General features: G+C 42.8%; 1 protein-coding gene across 1 annotated transcript in view; it reads left to right on the top strand.

Annotated features, from left to right (window-relative positions):
- Window positions 1–17,385, top strand: part of atp8b5b (ATPase phospholipid transporting 8B5b) — a 269,633-nt gene that overhangs the window by 33,484 nt on the left and 218,764 nt on the right. The window contains exon 2 of the mRNA XM_043688030.1: window positions 2,195–2,280. Within this exon, the coding sequence (XP_043543965.1) occupies window positions 2,238–2,280 (43 nt within the window). The 5' untranslated portion in view covers window positions 2,195–2,237. The remainder of the gene's footprint in view (window positions 1–2,194; window positions 2,281–17,385) is intronic.

Raw genomic sequence — 17,385 nt, forward strand, 5'->3', positions numbered from 1 at the left:
AGTTGGAATGCCATGCATCTAGGAATTCTCGTGCGTGTCTCTATTTGGCTTGTCCTAGGATGGATGTGTTGACCCAGTCTAAGTGGTGTCTTCCTCATCTGTATGTAAAGGTACTAGTGAAACAGGGTCATGACTAGCCACAAAACGGCATTCCAACTGGAACTCTATCAACAAACACATTGGCTTGGTCCCGATTTACCATCCTCTGAGAAATGTGAAAATGTGAGGTATTGCATTTTGGTGTAACAAAAAAGGGTAGTGTACACAATTAATGGTAAAACCTTGGGTAGTGTGGAACGGAGGGATCTAGGGGTGCCAGTACATAATTCTTTGAAGTTTGCATCACATATAGACAGGGTGGTTAAAAAGACATTTGGCATGCTTGTCTTCATTGTTCAATCCTTTGAGTATAGGAGTTGAGAAGTCATGTTGAGGTTGTACAGGACATTAGTGAAGCCTCTTCTGGAATACTGCATCCAGTTCTGGTCACCTAGTTAAAAGAAAAATGTTATTTAGCTGGAGAGAGTTCAGGAGAGATTTACTAGCATGTTGCTGGGTGCGTGAGGAAGATTTGAGTTATAAAGTAAGGTTGGATGGGCTGGGACTTCTTTCACTGGAGCATAGGAGGTTCAGAGGTGACTTGATAGAAGTTTATAAAATAATGAGACACATAGATAGAGTTAATGGTAGTTGTCTTTTCCATAGCATGGGGATTTTAAGACTGGGCGGTACATTTTAAAGGTGAGGGGAAAGAGATTTTAAAAAGACATAAGAAGCAAATATTTTACACAAAGGGTGGTTCGTTTGTGGAATGAACTTCCTGAGAAAGTGATGGACTAGGTCCAAATTCAGTGTTTAAAAGACATTTGGCTAGATACATGAAAAGGAAAGGTGTGGAGGGATATGGACCGGGAGCAGGCATGTGGGCTAGTTTAATTTGGGATTATGTTCGGCGTGGACTGGTGGACAAAAGGGTCTGTTTCATGTTGTATGACTCAATGACTATTAATACAGAGAGTGAAGTATTGTTTCAGAGACCTGGATTCAAATCCTGCTATAGAAGATGATGGAATTTGAAAGCAATAAAAATCTGGAATTAATTGCCTAATGATGACCATGAGACTGTTGCTGATTGTTGGGAAAAACTGATCTGGTTCACCAATGTTATTTAGTGAAGAAAACTGCCATCCTTACCCAGTCTGGCCTACATGATGTAATTAATCTGCACATGGAGAGGCAGGGATTAATCAAGAACAGTTGGTGTAGTTTTGTTAAACGGTGGTCACATTTGACCAACTTGACTGAATTGTTTTGAAGCGGTGACCAGCTGTGTAGGTGAGGGCAGTCATATGATATAGTCTCCTTGGACTTCAGCAAAACTTTTGATAATGTCCTACATGGAAGACGGATAACGAAGGTACGAGCCAAATGGATCCAAGGAAATTTTGCTAATTGGATCCAGAATTGGTGAAGTGGCAGGAAGCAGAAGGTGATAGTTGTGAGGCATTTTTGTGACTGGAAGCCTCTGTTCAGTGGGGTTTTGCAGGGATCAGTGTGGGTCTCTTTCTGTTTTTGGTTTAATGATGCAAACTTGAAACTCGGAGGGTTAATCTCAGATAATATGAAAATTGGTCATGGTTTACTTTGCTTTTTTTTATTCATTACGAAATGTGAGTGTGGCTGGGAAAACACACATTTGCTACCCATTCTTAATTGCTTGTGAGAAGGTCGTAATGCCTCCTTCCACTGTTAGGTCCATATTGTATAGGTACAACCACAGTTCTTTTAATCCCTCCCTTTTATTTTCTATTTAGTTTGACCATATCATAATATGTATTTAGCCAGTAAGAGTAATAATAAACTAAAGGTTCACTATTTACCTGTACTATATTAGAATCATTGTCCAAAATGTTCACAAGAATAAAGTAAGAATTATGTTATGACTGATCTGTTGAGATTATTCCAAGATTTTGATCCAGTGGCTATAATTGAATGGAAATATATTTGCGTGTGACATAAAGGGGCAGTGGAGGTTTTAGTGTTTCCATGCGGATCTTGTTCTTTTCGATCGTAGAAATTGGTATATATTTGAAGCCATGTTGTCTGTGGTCAAACTAAATAGAAAATAAAAACATGAGAGACACACTGAACCAAATGACACAGGCTTTATTAATGACTTTTTTTTTCTAAACAGAAATTTCATTGATGTATACTGAACTTAAACAAGAATATTTGGGATGCCACTATTTGGTATAGATTGTACCCGGTCGAAACTTCAAGGTAAGCTCTAAGATAATTATATTATTTTGTATCTTTTTCAAATTCAGGCTTCGCTACAATGGTACCATTATCTCTTTATGTCTCTGTATTATTGTCATTGTGATAGTGTTGAATGACTTTTACATCAAAATGATTTGTAAAACTTAAGAAAATATAAAAATGGGAGAAAATGTTTAGCCAAGTTAATTTAGTGCTTTCATAAAATCCACAGATCATTTGAGTCAGAATTCCAAAACTAAGGTCATAAGTGGTTGAAGGCATGACCACTGAGGTTGGGAGGAAGAGATAAGTGGCTGCGTATGTAGTAAGATTTAGTAAGATATGAACACAGGAGTATAAATAGGCCATTCAGCCCCTTGGACCTGCTCCATCCTTCTAAATCATGGCTGATCCTTTTCATCAACATCATATTTCCAGCTATTTCCATATTTATTGATGTCCTGAGCAATTAGAAATCTATCAGTCCTTGTCCTGAGCTTAGTTAATGGTTGGATGTACACAGGTAGAGAATTTAAAACTTTCACCACCATCTGAGTGAAAAGGTTTCTCTTAGTTCTTAATGGCTTGGATTTTATTCTGAGACTGTCCCCTGGTCCTAGCTTCTTGAGCTTGAGAAAACATCCTTTCTGCATCTAGTCTGACCATCCATTGGTTGTAGGTACGTTCGCCGAGCTGGGAAGTTGGTTTACAGATGTTTCGTCCCCTTTCTAGGTGACATCTCTCAGTGCTGTGGATCCTCCTGTGTAGCGCTGCTGTACTGTTAATTGGAATTTATTTGGCTTTGTTCCTGCTGCTTCCAGTTGCTGGTTCCGATATTTTGTTGCAGTGGTCAGTATATCGGGTCTAGGTCAATGTGTTTATTGTTGGAGTCTGTAGGTGAGTGCCATGCTTCTAGAAATTCTCTGGCTGTCCTCTGTTTGGCCTGTCCTATTATTGTTCTATTGTCCCAGTTGAATTTGTGGTCCTTGTTGCCTGTGTGCATAGCTACTAGACAGCTGGTCAAAGCATTTAGTGGCTAGTTGATGTTCATGAATGCAGCGGGAATGAAACCAAACAAATTCCAACCAACACAGTATAGCAGTGTTTCCCAGGAGACTCTACAGAACTAAGGATGTCACCTAGAAAGGGGATGAAGCGTCTGCAAACCAAACTCCCAGCTCAATCAGACAATTATTTTCTTAATAGCTCGTACCACATTTTTTATTATAGATGGTAATATTTTTCCTACTACTGCCGTTCAGGCTAAAAGGTCTGTAGATCACTGTTTTCTCTCTCGTTACTTTCTTTAACACTGAGGTTTATTTGCTGGTATCATTATAGTAGTAATAGAATTTTATAAGATGATCAATATGATTCCACTATCTCTGTAGCCATCTCTTTCAATGCTATTGGATGAAAGTTCAAGATCTCAGGGGCTCGTCATCTTTCAGTACTACTTTTTTCATTAATTGCTCCTTTTTTTATCTAATGTCTTTCTGTTCAACCCTTTGGTACTTAATTGTGAGAACTATGAAGCCATATTGGTTTTGCTTGATCACAATATGTATTTCTAAATGTTCTGCTATTATATCCTTAATTTCCTCAATGGCAGACATGAGGCAAACTGGCTTATAATTATCTTTTTTGTGTTTTTTTTTATTTCTGCCCTTCTTAAATAAATTAATGTGGGACATTTCCAGAATCTAAGGTTTTGAGGAGATAATTATCCAGTGTGGCCACTATCTTGCAGCTACTCGTTTAATACCCTAGAATGCATCAGATCCAGAAAAAGTATCAGTCTTTAGCCTCAGTAAATTTCTTAGCATTTTTTGGCTAATTGCCATCTTTTTTTCCTCTCCTCCTTTTGCCCCTCTATTATTAAGTAATTTTTGGATGTTATCAATTTCTTCCCCTGTGAAAACCATTGTTAGATTCAGACATTTGGTGTATGTGCTAGGCTGAGGAGCCAATGGTGCGAAGCTACCATCTGTGGGATTATGACTGAACGCCTCTAAGTCAGAATCCTGCCTAAATTTTTACCACAAGTTTTTCCTGGTTTCCTTTTATTATTTTCTCAGCTTCATTCTCTAAGAAGCCTATATTCACTTTAGCTTCCTTTTTATATATTTAAAGAAGCTGTTGCTGTTGCCCTCAAAGTTTGCATTCTCTCTCTTTTTTTTGGTGGTCTCTTGTTGGCTTTTAAAACTTTGTTAATCCTGTAGTTCACAACTAAGTTTTGCCACATTATATGTTTCTTCTTTCAATCTGATGCTATCCTTAACTTCTGTGGTAAACCATTGCTGGCTTATCCCCATCTTAGAACATTTTTTCCTCGTTGCTGTGATCCATAGAGTTGTACAACATGGAAACAGACCCTTCAGTCCAACTCGTCCACGCTGATCAGGTATCCTAAATTAATCTAGTCCCATTTGAGCCATTTGCTATTTTTTTAAATGTCTTGCCAGCATTTGACAAGGTTCCACATGGTAGACTGATGAGTAAGGTTAGATGAAGGGTTATTTTTGGACTGGAAGTCTATGATAGGTGATGTGCCACAAGGATTTGTGCTCGATCTAAGGCTTTTTGTCACTTATATAAATGATTTAGATGTGACGATAGGCGGAATGGTCAGTAAGTTTTCAGATGATACCAAAATTGGTGGGGCAGCGAACTGTGAAGAAGGTTATCTCAGTGTACAATGAGACCTTGATCAAATGGGCCGATGGTCAGAGGAATGGCACTTAGAGTTTAATTTAGATAAATTTGAGGTGTTGCATTTTGGTAAATCAGGGCAGGACTTCTACAGTTAATGATAGAGTCCTGAGGAGTGTTGTCAAACCAAGAGATCTTGGAGCACAGGCTCATAGTTTCTTGAAGGTGGAGTCACAGATAGACAAGGTACACCTGCCTTAATTGGTCAGTGTACAAGATGACTGCAGAAATTCACTAACGATCCTTAGACAACATCTTCAAAACCCATGACCAAAAAGACAAGATCACCGGGTGAGGGGGAGCACATGGGAACACCATCACCTGCAAGTTCCACTCCAAGCCACTCACAATCCTTACTTGGAAATATTTTGCCACTCCTTCACTAACTCAATCAAAATCCTGGAATTCCCTCCCTCAGGGCACTGTGAGGCAACCTACAGCATATGGATTGCAGTGGTTCAGAAAGCAGCTCACTACCCCGTTCACAAGGGCAATTAGGGCAGGCAATTAATACTGGCCAGCCAGCAATGCCCATGTCCCATAAATAAATTTTAAAAAAATGACTGTAATAGAGTCATAGAATTGTACTATTCTACAGTTGAAACAGACCCTTCTGTCCAACTCGTCCATTGTGACTAGATATTCTAATTAATGTCATCCTGTTTGCCAGCATTTGGCTCATATCCTCCCTAAAACATTCCTATTCATATACCCATCTAGATGACTTTCGAATGTTGTAATTAAATCACTTCCTCTGGCACCTCATTCCATACCACCCTCTGCATGAAAAGCTTGTCCCTTAGGTCCGTTTTATATCTTTCCCCTCTCAGCTTAAACCTATGCCATCTAGCTTTGCACTTGCCTACCCTGGGAAAAAGACCTTGGCTGTTCATCCTATCCATGCCCTCTTGATTCGAAATGATCACCCCTCAACCTCTGATGCTCCAGAGAAAGTATTCTTCCAGGGAAAATAGTACCCCCCACTCCCGCTGACCTTGTCTTTTTGGTTGTGGGTTTTGAAGATGCTGTCTAAGGATCTTTGGTGAATTTCTGCAGTGCATCTTGTAATAAGAACATTGCTGCTACTGTGTGTTGATGGGGTAGAAAGTGGATATCTGTGGAGGTGGTGCCAATCAAGTGGGCCACTTTGTCCTGGATAGTGTCAAGCTTCTTGAATGTTGTTGAAGCTGCACTCATCCAGGCACTGTGGAGTATTCCATCTGTCTACTGCCTTGTAGATGGTTGAAAGGCTTTGGGGAATCAGTAGGTAAGTTAGTTGCCACCGTCGTTCCAACTTCCAATCTGCTTTTGTATCCACTGTGTTTGCAAGTCCAGTTGAGTTTCTCATAAGGTTGTTGGTAGTGTGGGATTCAGTGATGGTAGCACCATCAAATGTCAAGAGGCAGTGATCAGATTGTCTGTTATTGGAGATGGTCATTGCCTGGCATTTGTGTTGTGTGAATGTTATTTGCCACTTATCAGCCTAAGCCTAGATATTGTCCAGATCTGAATAAGGAGAACTTTCTTCTCTAAGGGGATAGTGACTCTGTGGTTGAGTAAAATTTTAATCAATAAAGATTCAAGGAATCTTGGAAAAGGGGAAGCAAGTGGAGTCTAAGATTATCATATAAGCCTTGATCTCATTGAATGACAGAGCAGATGTGATTTGTTAAATGGCCAACTTTTGTCTTATGATCTTCTGGTGATGAGTAATAGGTCGAAACTTTATTTTTTGGGGTGTTTTAAGACTTTTATAGTAACATTTTATGTATTTTATCGAGGTGTCTTTTTTTTTCTTGCTTTTGTCTTTTATGTAATAACTGTCTTTTCTGTTGTTGTTATAAGAAAACCTACATCCTAATGTGAGTGTGCTTTAGTGAATGATCTTTCAGGCCAAATTTTATTCTGGGATCTGATTTACAAAGAACGTAAAAAGAACAATAAAGGTCAGGAACAGGCCCTTTGGTCCTCCAAGCTTGCGCCAACACATTTTACCCTTCCATACTAAAAGCACATTCACTTACAGGATCCATGTCCCTCTCTTCCCTTCTTATTCATATATATTCATCCAGGTGCTTCTTGAATGCTACTATTGTGTCTACTTCCACCAGCATCTCTGGCAATGTTTTCCAGACACTTGCCACCCTTTGTGTGGAAAAGTTGCCTCGCGCATCTCTTTTAAACTTCCCTCTCACACCTTGTGTCCCCATGTAATTGAACCCTTCACCCTGAGAAAAAGCCTCATACTTGCCACTCTATCCATGCCATTCACAATCTTATTAACTTTTATCAGGTCACTCCTCAACTACCTGTGTTCCAGCGAAACCAAACCCAGTCTATTCATACCTAAAATCTCCCATACCAGATAACATTCAGGTAAACCTTTTTTGTACTCTCACCAAACCATCCACATCCTTCTGATAGTGTGGTGACCAGAACTGTATGGAATATTCCAAATGTGGATTGACTAAAGTTTGAGAAAGCTGCGGTATAACTTGTCTATCCTTACATGCAATGCCTCTCCCAATGAAAGCAAGCAAGCCATAGCCTTTTTTACTACCTTATCTACCTGCGCTGCCTTCAATGATCTGTGGACCTATACAACCAGATCCCTCTGCATATCAATACATCTAAGGCTTCTGCCATTCACTTTATAATTTCCACCTGTTCTTGACCTTCCAAAATGCATCACCTCACATTTGACTGGATCTGCTATGTTTCTGCGTCCAACTGATCTATATCCTGCTGTATCCTGCTGTACTCCTCACTGTCCACAACTCCACCAATCTTTGTATTGTCAACAAACTTACTAATTAGGCCAGCTACATTTGCCTCCAAATCATTTATGTAAATCATGAACAGCAGACATCCCAACACTGATCTCTGGAAAATCACGAGTCACAGCACTCCATTCTGAAAAGCATCCTTCCACTGCTACCTCCGTTTCCTATGACTGAGACAGTACTTTATATCCACCTTGCCAGCTCACCCCAATACCATGACTTCACCTTTTGTACCAGTTTGCCATGACAGACCTTGTCAAAGGCTAGACTGAGGTCCATGCTGACAACATCAATCGACTTTCCTACATCAATCATCTTCGTCACCTCCTCAAAAAACTCGTCCAGTAGTACCATCAGCTGGGATCTTAATAATACTTTGAAACTGATAAAAATTCAGAGCTTATCGGTAAAATCTTCAATTTTGGCTGGGATCTCACCTACTTGCTTAAGAGTTGGCAAGGCACCCAAGCAGATTATTCTAGCAGGGCCTCAAGTATCTTCGTTCAGTCAGACAATTTAGCATGCAGCTGTCCTTTCTATGAAATTAAGTCTCGAGGGGCAGAAGCCTAGCCCAGCAAAAACTGCTGGCCATTCAGAGAGAATATTAAAAGTGCACCGGTAAATTGCAAGTGACAGTGATAACAATGATCAGCAGGCATTTACCATTTCCAAGATGAGAATTGAGCCATCTCTGCCTTGACATTCAACAACAACACTGTCACTGAAACCCCCTTCATCAACATCCTGGTGCTTAGAATTTACCAGACAGTTAACTGAGCTTCCATCACTGCAAGAGCAGGTGAAAGACTAGGAAATTTATAGCAAATCACTCCCCTCTGACAGCCACCCCAAAACTTAACTCTAAGTACAAGGTATGTGTGAGGTGGAATGCTCTTGCTTGGATGAAAGCAGCTCTGACAACATTCAAGAAGTTCAAAGTCACCATCCACAATGTAAAGTGCTTCAAAAAGCAGGTGAGAGGCTTCATCAGAACTGAGGGCAGGTGAGCATATAATAGGGTGTGAGCAAGTTAATTGGGAATGGGGAGAGGAAGAAAATGTGTAGCGTCTCCCACCTGTTCTCCTCCTCTAACCAAAAAAAGACCATGTGTGGAAGGTTGGTAAGGTAAGGCTTTTTTCTGTTTATTTACTCAATCTCTCTTGGCAATTTAGAGCAGAGGGAATGGAAGCTAGGGCAGTTGCATGCTTCTCTTGCAGGATGTGGGAGGTAACGGTCAGCATTGGTGTCCCTACTGACTTCTCCTGGGAAAAATGCACCTAACTACAGCTCCTCACAGACCGCATCAGGGAACTGGAGCTGGATGAACTTCAGATCATTTGGGTGGCTGAGGGGATGATAGAGAGGGCTTATAGGAAGGTAGTCACACCTAAGTTACAAGGTAAACATATCTGGGTGACCGTCAGGAGAGAGAAAGGGAATAGGCAGAGAGTGCAGAGACCCCCTGTGGCCCATTCCTCAATAATAATTATACCATTTTGGATACTGTTGGAGGGGACGACTTGCCAGGGGAAACCCACAGATATCCAATCCCTCTACACCTCTATCCGCCATGACCAGGGCCTCCAAGCCCTCCATTTCTTCCTCTCCCGACGTCCCCAACAGTACCCTTCCACCGACACACTCATTCGTTTGGCTGAACTGGTCCTCACCCTTAACAATTTCTCCTTCGAATCCTCCCACTTCCTCCAGACCAAAGGGGTAGCCATGGGCACCCGTATTGGCCCCAGCTATGCCTGTCTCTTTGTTGGCTACGTAGAACAGTCCATCTTATGTAGTTACACCGGCACCACTCCCCACCTCTTCCTCTGCTACATTGATGACTGCATTGGTGCCACCTCGTGCTCCCGCGAGGAGGTTGAGCAATTCATCAACTTCACCAACACATTCCACCTTGACCTTAAATTTACCTGGACCATCTCTGACACCTCCCTCCCCTTCCTGGACCTCTCCATCTCCATTAGTGATGACCGACTTGACACCGACATTTTTTACAAACCCACCGACTCCCACAGCTACCTGGATTACACCTTTTCCCACCCTACCTCTTGCAAAAATGCCATCCCATATTCCCAATTCCTCCGCTTCCAGGGTATCTGCTCCCAGGAGGACCAGTTCCATAGAACACACCAGATGGCCTCCTTCTTTAGAGACTGCAATTTCCCTTCCCACGTGGTTAAAGATGCCCTCCAAAGCAACTCGTCCACATCCTGCATCTCCGCCCTCAGACCCCACCCCACCAACCGTAACAAGGACAGAACCCCCCGGTGCTCACCTTCCACCCTACTAACCTTCGCATAAACCAAATCATCCGCCAACAGTTCCGCTAAACGGACCCCACTACCAGGGATATATTTCCCTCCCCACCCCTTTCCGCCTTCTGCAAAGACTGTTCCCTCTGTGGCTACCTGGTCAGGTCCACGCCCCCCTACAACCCACCCTACCGTCCTGCACCTTCCCCTGCCACCACAGGAATTGCAAAACCTGCACCCACACCTCCTCCCTCACCTCCATCCAAGGCCCTAAAGGTGCCTTCCACATCCATCAAAGGTTTACCTGCACATCTACCAATATCATTTATTGTATCTGTTGCTCCCGATGCAGTCTCTTCTACATTGGGGAGACTGGACACCTCCAAGCAGAGCGCTTTGGGGAACATCTCTGGGACACCCGCACCAATCAACCACACCGCCCTGTGGCCCAACATTTCAACTCCCCCTCCCACTCAGCCGAGGACATGGAGGTCCTGGGCCTCCTTCACCGCTGCTCCCTTGTCACCCGACGCCTGGAGGAAGAACGCCTCATCCGCCTCGGAACACTTTAACCCAGGGCATCAGTGTGGACTTCACCAGTTTCCTCATTTCCCCTTCCCCCACCTCACCCCAGCTCCAAACTTCCAGCTCGGCACTGTCCCCATGACTTGCCCTATCTGCCTATCTTCTTTTCCACCTATTCACTCCACACTCCTCTCTGATCTATCACCTTCATCCCATCCCCATCCACCCGTTGTACTTTTGCTACCTTGATGAAGGGTTTTGCCTGAAACGTCGATTGTACTGCTCCTCAGATGCTGCCTGAACTACTGTGCTTTTCCAGTACCACTGAACTCCAGAAAGCCACAGCTGCCAAGTTTCTGACACTGAGCCTGGCTCTGTGGCACAGAAGGGAAGGGGGAAAGAATAGGACAACGATAGTGATAGGAGATTCAGTTGTGAGAGGATCAGTCAGGAGATTCTGTGGTCGCGAGCGAGACTTCTGGATGGTACGTTGCCTCCCAGGTGCCAAGGTCAGGGCTGTCTTGGAACGAGTCCATTGGATTCTTAAGGGGGAGGGAGAACAGCCAGAAGTTGTGGTACACATCAGTACCAATGACATAGGTAGGGAAAGGGAGGAGGATCTGAAAAGAGAATATAGAGAGTTAGGTTGGAAGCTAGAAGGCACGACGAGCAGAGTAGTAGTCTCAAGATTGCTGCCAGTACCAAGTACTAGTGAGGCTAGGAATAGAGAGCGAGTGCAGTTTAACACGTGGCTGCAGCACTGGTGTAGGAGGAAGGGCTTTAGATATGTGGATCATTGGAGTGGCATGGTGGCTCAGTGGTTAGTACTGCTGCCTCGCAGTGCCAGGGACCTGGGTTCAATTCCAGCCTTGGGCAACTGTCTGTGTGGAGTTTGCACATTCTCCCTGTGTTTGCATGGGTTTCCTCCTGGCGCTCCGGTTTCCTCCCACCATTCAAAGATATGCAGGTTAGGTGGATTGGTCATGCTAAATTGCCCATAGTGTTAGGTGCATTAGTTAGGGTTTATATATAGGATAATAGGGTAGGAGAATGGGTCTGAGTAGGTTACTCTTCAGAGGGTCAGTGTGGACATGTTGGGCCAAGGGGCCAGTTTCCACACTGTAGGAATTCTATGATTTTATGATTGGGATACCTTCTGGAGAAAATGGGACCCGTACAAGAAGGACGGGTTGCACCTGAACTGGAGAGGCACCAATATCCTAGGAGGTTTGCTAGAGCTCTTCGGGAGGATTTAAACTAGATTGGGGGGGAAGGAATTGTTAGCTGAGCTACAAATCAAATGATGGAATAGGTGGTGAACAGCCAGATGCTGCATGCAGAGAGTCTGTGAGGAGGGATAGGCATTTGATAGGGAAAAGGGCAGTCAGTGTGATCGGTTGAAGTGTGTCTATTTTAATGCAAGGAATGTCAGGAATAGGAGTGACAAATTCACAGCTTGGATCAGTACTTGGAACTATGATGTTGTGGCCATTATGGACACTTGGATATCACAGGGGCAGGAGTGGTTGTTGGATATTCCAGGGTTTAGGTGTTTCAAAAGGAATTGCGGCGGGGGCGGGGGTGGGGGGTGGTAAAGGAGATGGAGGAGTGGCATTGCCAATCAGTGATAGTATCACAGCTGCAAAATGGGAGGTTGTCGAGGAGGCTTTATTTACAGTGTTTCTCAACGGGGGCGGAAGTGCCCCCTAAGGGGCGTTTGCCTTCCTTTGGTGGGCGTTGAAGTCAAAGGGGGCGGCAAGGGGGCACTGAGCAATTTTGTAGAGAGCTTACAAATCACTGGAAGACTGCCATGCCCTTGAAGGACATTGCTGTGTGCAGATGGATAGTCGCATAACACGAGTCTGTTATTTTCCCTGCACCCATGGAGGCGTGCACTCTGATTGGTTGCTGCGCTATTATTGATAGTCTTCTCTTGAATGGCAAACCATTTGAACTCATTTGCAGTTGGCACTGCCGATTGTACTGCCGAAATCAATTTCACCTAACTCGTGTCGCTTCTAGGAAGACGAACACAGCTTTTCAACTGTTCTACCGCGTGGCAGAATGAATGCACATTATAGTTAATTAGCCAATCAAATTTTGCCACTTGTCTGAGCGTCTTAAAATTATCATGATAAGGTATTACCCATGATTCCATCAGGGTATTCGAGCGACAGTGTAAAAATGGCCTCATCGAGTAAGAAAAAGTGCAGGCAGTATAGCATGGACTATTTGCGATATGGCTTTATTCAATCTCCATCTAATAAGCAGTTACCACTGTGCTTGCTCTGTGAACAAAATTTTTCCATCGAGACCATGAAGCCTTCCCGTCTTATTAAACATTTGGAAAAGAAATGCAGTGACAAAAAGGACAAAGATTTGTCATAGTTTCAAACATTAAAGAATATATTCAATCAGCGGCCAACGATTTCCACTGCTTTTTCAAAGATGGGAGCCACAAATATGGATGGCATTGTGGCATCATACAACGTAGTGAAGCTAATTGCAAAATGTGGTCAACCTCATTCCGTGGGTGAATCGTTGGTGCTTCCAGCTATTGCCGAAGTATTATCAACTGTGCTACATCAGGAATCATCAATGACTATCAAGCATATTCCTCTTAGCAACGATTCTGTGAGAAGGTGCATCGATGAAATGGCCTCAAATGTTGAGGATAAATTATGTTCCCTTTTGATATCGAAAGAAATTGCCTTACAAACTGGTGAAAGTACTATATGCGGAAATCAAGCTTTACTTTTGGGGTACATACGTTTCGTTGACAAAAATGAATTACTTTTTGCTCTGGATCTACCGACAGATACCAAAGGTAAGACTATCTTCGATTGCGTCAAGGATTACTTTGATAAAAAGTCTGTTCCCCTCAAAAACATTGTTGCTTGTGCTATGGATGGCACATGTGCTATGACTGGCCAACATCGAGGATTTGTCGCGTTATTAAAGAGAGAAGTGCCATATGTTTTCATAGTACACTGCATTATCCATCGGCAGCATCTGGCTGCAAAGAAACTTAGTGAAGCCCTCAATCATTCTCTTCAAGTGGTGATAGATGTGGTAAATTATATAAAGAGACATGCTCTGAATGAATGACTTCTCCGCCAACTCTGTAAAGATAATGAAGATGAATTTCTGCAATTGCTGCTGCACACAGAAGTGCAATGGCTCTCGAAAGGAAAATGCCTCAATCCTCCATGAATGCCTCCATGAACTGTTCGATTCTATCATCGAATTCCTACACTGAAATAATGAAAACCTCTGTATGAAAGCTGAAACCGTAAAACACGACTGTGCATATCTCACGGATATATTCGATAATGGCAATTCGCTGATCATGCAGATACAAGGAGATATTGTGAGTTTCATAAAAGCAAGGAATACTGTTAACATCTTTTATTGCGAAATTTGATCTCTTTCATCGGAATATCAGTCGTCGTGAGTTTTACCAGTTCCCGAGTTTAAACAATATCGCGGAGGATGTTACTGATGATCAATTACTTATCTACTCAGCTCACATTCATGCACTGCAGGATGATATGAAAATACAATTTGCTGATCTTATTGAGATGGAGATCCCTACATGGCTGACTGACCCCTTTATCTCATGTGCAGAAGAAATGGACATTTGCCTTCAGGAAGAAATGATAGAGCTCCAAAATGACACTGCAATGAAAATTCGGTTTTCACAAATGGGTGAGCCCCTTTTTTGGATTCAAGATGCCACCTGATGTCGCATCCTGCTATTAAGCGAAGAGGCAAAGTGGTTTGCACTACCATTTCCTACCTCTTATTTGGTTGAGAAAGGATTCAGTGCCATTGCCAGAATACAAGATAAGACCCGCAATCACATGGATGTTGTTCAGTGTGGTGACCTGAGATTGCTTCTGACAAAAATTGAACCAGATGTATGTGATTTAGCAAGACAACATGAACCACAAGGATCACATTGACTATTTTGCTATCACAGACTAAATTTTATACAGAGTGTGCCAAAGGTAGGTGGACAGTAAGAACAGTAATTAATGATACATTTATTTTTTGTTGTATACAAAACATATTTCACAAAAGTTTTCCATTTTCAGCACTGCAGTGTATTGCAGTTATATGTGCAAAAACAGACTTCTATGATTTGGGGGCGTTGCATGATTTCAAGGATAAGAAGGGGGTGTTGAGTACGGGAAAGTTGAGAAACACTGATTTACAGAGTCAGTATGGGTGGAAGTCAGAAACAGTAAAGGAGCAGTCACGTTTTGGGGAGGTTTCTACAGCCCCACCCCTCCAATAGCAACAGAGACATGGAGGAGCAGATTGGGAGGCAGAATTTGGAAAGATGCAGAAGTAACAGGGTTGTTGTCATGGATGACTTTAACTTCCCTAATATTTATTGGAAGCTCCTTAGTTCAAATAGTTTGGATGGAGCAGTTTTTGTCCAGTGTGTCCAAGAAGAGTTCCTGATGCAATATATAGATAGGCCGACGGGAGGCAATGTTGTATTTGGTGCTTGGCAACTAGTCATGCAGGTGTCAGATCACTCGGTGGGTGAGCATTTCAGTGATAGTGATCACAAATCTCTGACCTCTACGATAGTCTTGGAGAAAGATAGGAGCATACGGTATGGGAAAATATTTAATTGGGAGAGGGGGAATTACAGTGCTATTAAGCAGTAACTGTGGCTCCTAAATTGGGTAACAGATGTTCTCAGGGAAATGCACAACAAATGTGGAGGTTGTTTAGGAAGAACTTGCTGATAGTGCTGGACAGATTTGTCCCACTGAGGCAAGGAAGGGATGGTAGGTTGAAAGAACCTTGGGTGACAAGAGTTGTGGAAAATCTAGTCAAGAGGAGGTAGTCAGGAAGGAACTGAAGAATGGACTTAGGAGAGCTAAAAGGGGGCATGAAAAAGCTTTAGCGTGTAGGATTAAGGAAAACCCCCAGGCATTATACACTTGTGTGAGGAACAAGAGGATGGCCAGAGTGAGGGTAGGGCCAAGCAGGGATAGTGGAGGGAACTTGCACCTAGAGTCGGAGAAAGTAGGGATGGTCCTTAATGAATACTTTGCTTCAGTATTCAGTCCTGAGAGGGACCTTGATGTTTCTGAGGAGAGCGTGAAGCAGAATGATATGCCTGAACAGGTTGATGTTAGGAAAGAGGATGTGCTGAAAATTATGAAAAACATGAGGATAGATAAATCCCCTGGGCCAGACAGGATATGCCCTAGGTTGCTACAGGAAGTGAGGGAAGAGAGTGCTGCACCTTTGGCAATGATCCTCACTGTCCTCTGGAGTAGTACCAGATGATTGGAGGGTGAAAAATGTTTTCCTTGTTCAAGAAAGGGAATACGGATAACCCTGGGAATTACAGACCAGTCATTCTTAGGTCGGTGGTGGAAAGGATTCTGAGAGACAGGATTTATGATTATTTGGAAAACCACAGTTTGATTAGAGATAATCAGCATGGCTTTATGAGGGGCAGATCATGCCTCACAAACCTTATTGAGTTCTTTGAGGATGTGACAAAACACATTGATGAAGGTAGAGCAGTGGATGTGATGTACGTGGATTTTAGCAAGGCGTTTGATAAGATTTCCCATGGTTCATTCAGAAAGTAAGGAAGCATGGGGTACAGGGAAATCTAGCTGTCTGGATACAGAATTGACTGGCCCTTAGAAGACAGAGGTAGTGGTAGATTAAAATTATTCATCTCAGTGACTGGTTCTGGGACCTCTTTGTGATTTTTATAAATGACTTGGATGAGTAAATGGAAGGGTGGGTTAGTAAGTTTTCTGATGACGAATGTTGGTGGTTGTGGATAATGTGGAGGGCTGTTGCAGGCGACAGCATGACATTGATAGGGTGCAGAACTGGGCTGATAAGTGGCAGATGGAGTTCAACCTGGAAGTGTGAAGTGATTCACTTTGGAAGGTCTAATTTGAATGCAGAATACAGGGTTAAAAGCAGGATTCTTGGCAGTGTGGAGGAACAGAGAGATCTTCGGGTCCATGTCCACAGATCTCTCCAAGATGCCATCCAGGTTGATAGGGTTGTTAAGAAGGTGTAAGGTGTGTTGGCTTTCATTAACGGGGGATTGAGTTTAAGAGCCGCAAGGTTATCCTGCAGCTTCATAGTGCCCTGGTTAGACCACACTTGGAATATTGTGTTCAGTTCTGGTCACCTCATTATAGGAAAGATGTGGAAGCTTTAGAGGGGTTGCAGAGGAGATTGACTAGGATGCTGCCTGGACTGGAGGGTATCTCTTATGAAGAAAGGTTGAGGGAGCTGGGGCTTTTCTCATTGGAGCGAAGAAGGATGAGAGGTGACTTGATAGAGATGTACAGATGTTGAGAGGCATAGACAGAGTGGCTAGCCAGAGACATTTTCCCATAGTGGAAATGTCTATCATGAGGGGGCACGATTTTAAGGTAATTGGAGGAAGGTTTAGGGGAGATGTCAGAAGTAGGTTCTTTACACAAAAGTGGTGGGCGCGTGGAATGCGCTGCCAGCAGTGGTAGTAGAGTCAAATACTTTAGAGACAATTAAGTTACTCTTGGATAGGCACATGGAAGTTAGTACAATGAAGGATATGTAGATTAGTCTGATCTTAGAGTAGGATAAAAAGTTGACACAGCATTGAGGGCTGAAAGGCCTGTACCATGCTGCACTGTTCTATGTTCTAAAATAAGGGATAGACTCAATTAATCTCAAGTGGAGAGATTACTTGACAAGTGATTTTATGGTAATGGGTGAACTAAATAACTTTATTTAGCTATATATGGCTTGAAAGCAGCTGTCCGAATGCAAGATGAAAGAATAAAGAAAGAAAT

This window comes from Chiloscyllium plagiosum, chromosome 1 (assembly GCF_004010195.1).
Source record: "Chiloscyllium plagiosum isolate BGI_BamShark_2017 chromosome 1, ASM401019v2, whole genome shotgun sequence".
NCBI lineage: Eukaryota > Metazoa > Chordata > Chondrichthyes > Orectolobiformes > Hemiscylliidae > Chiloscyllium > Chiloscyllium plagiosum.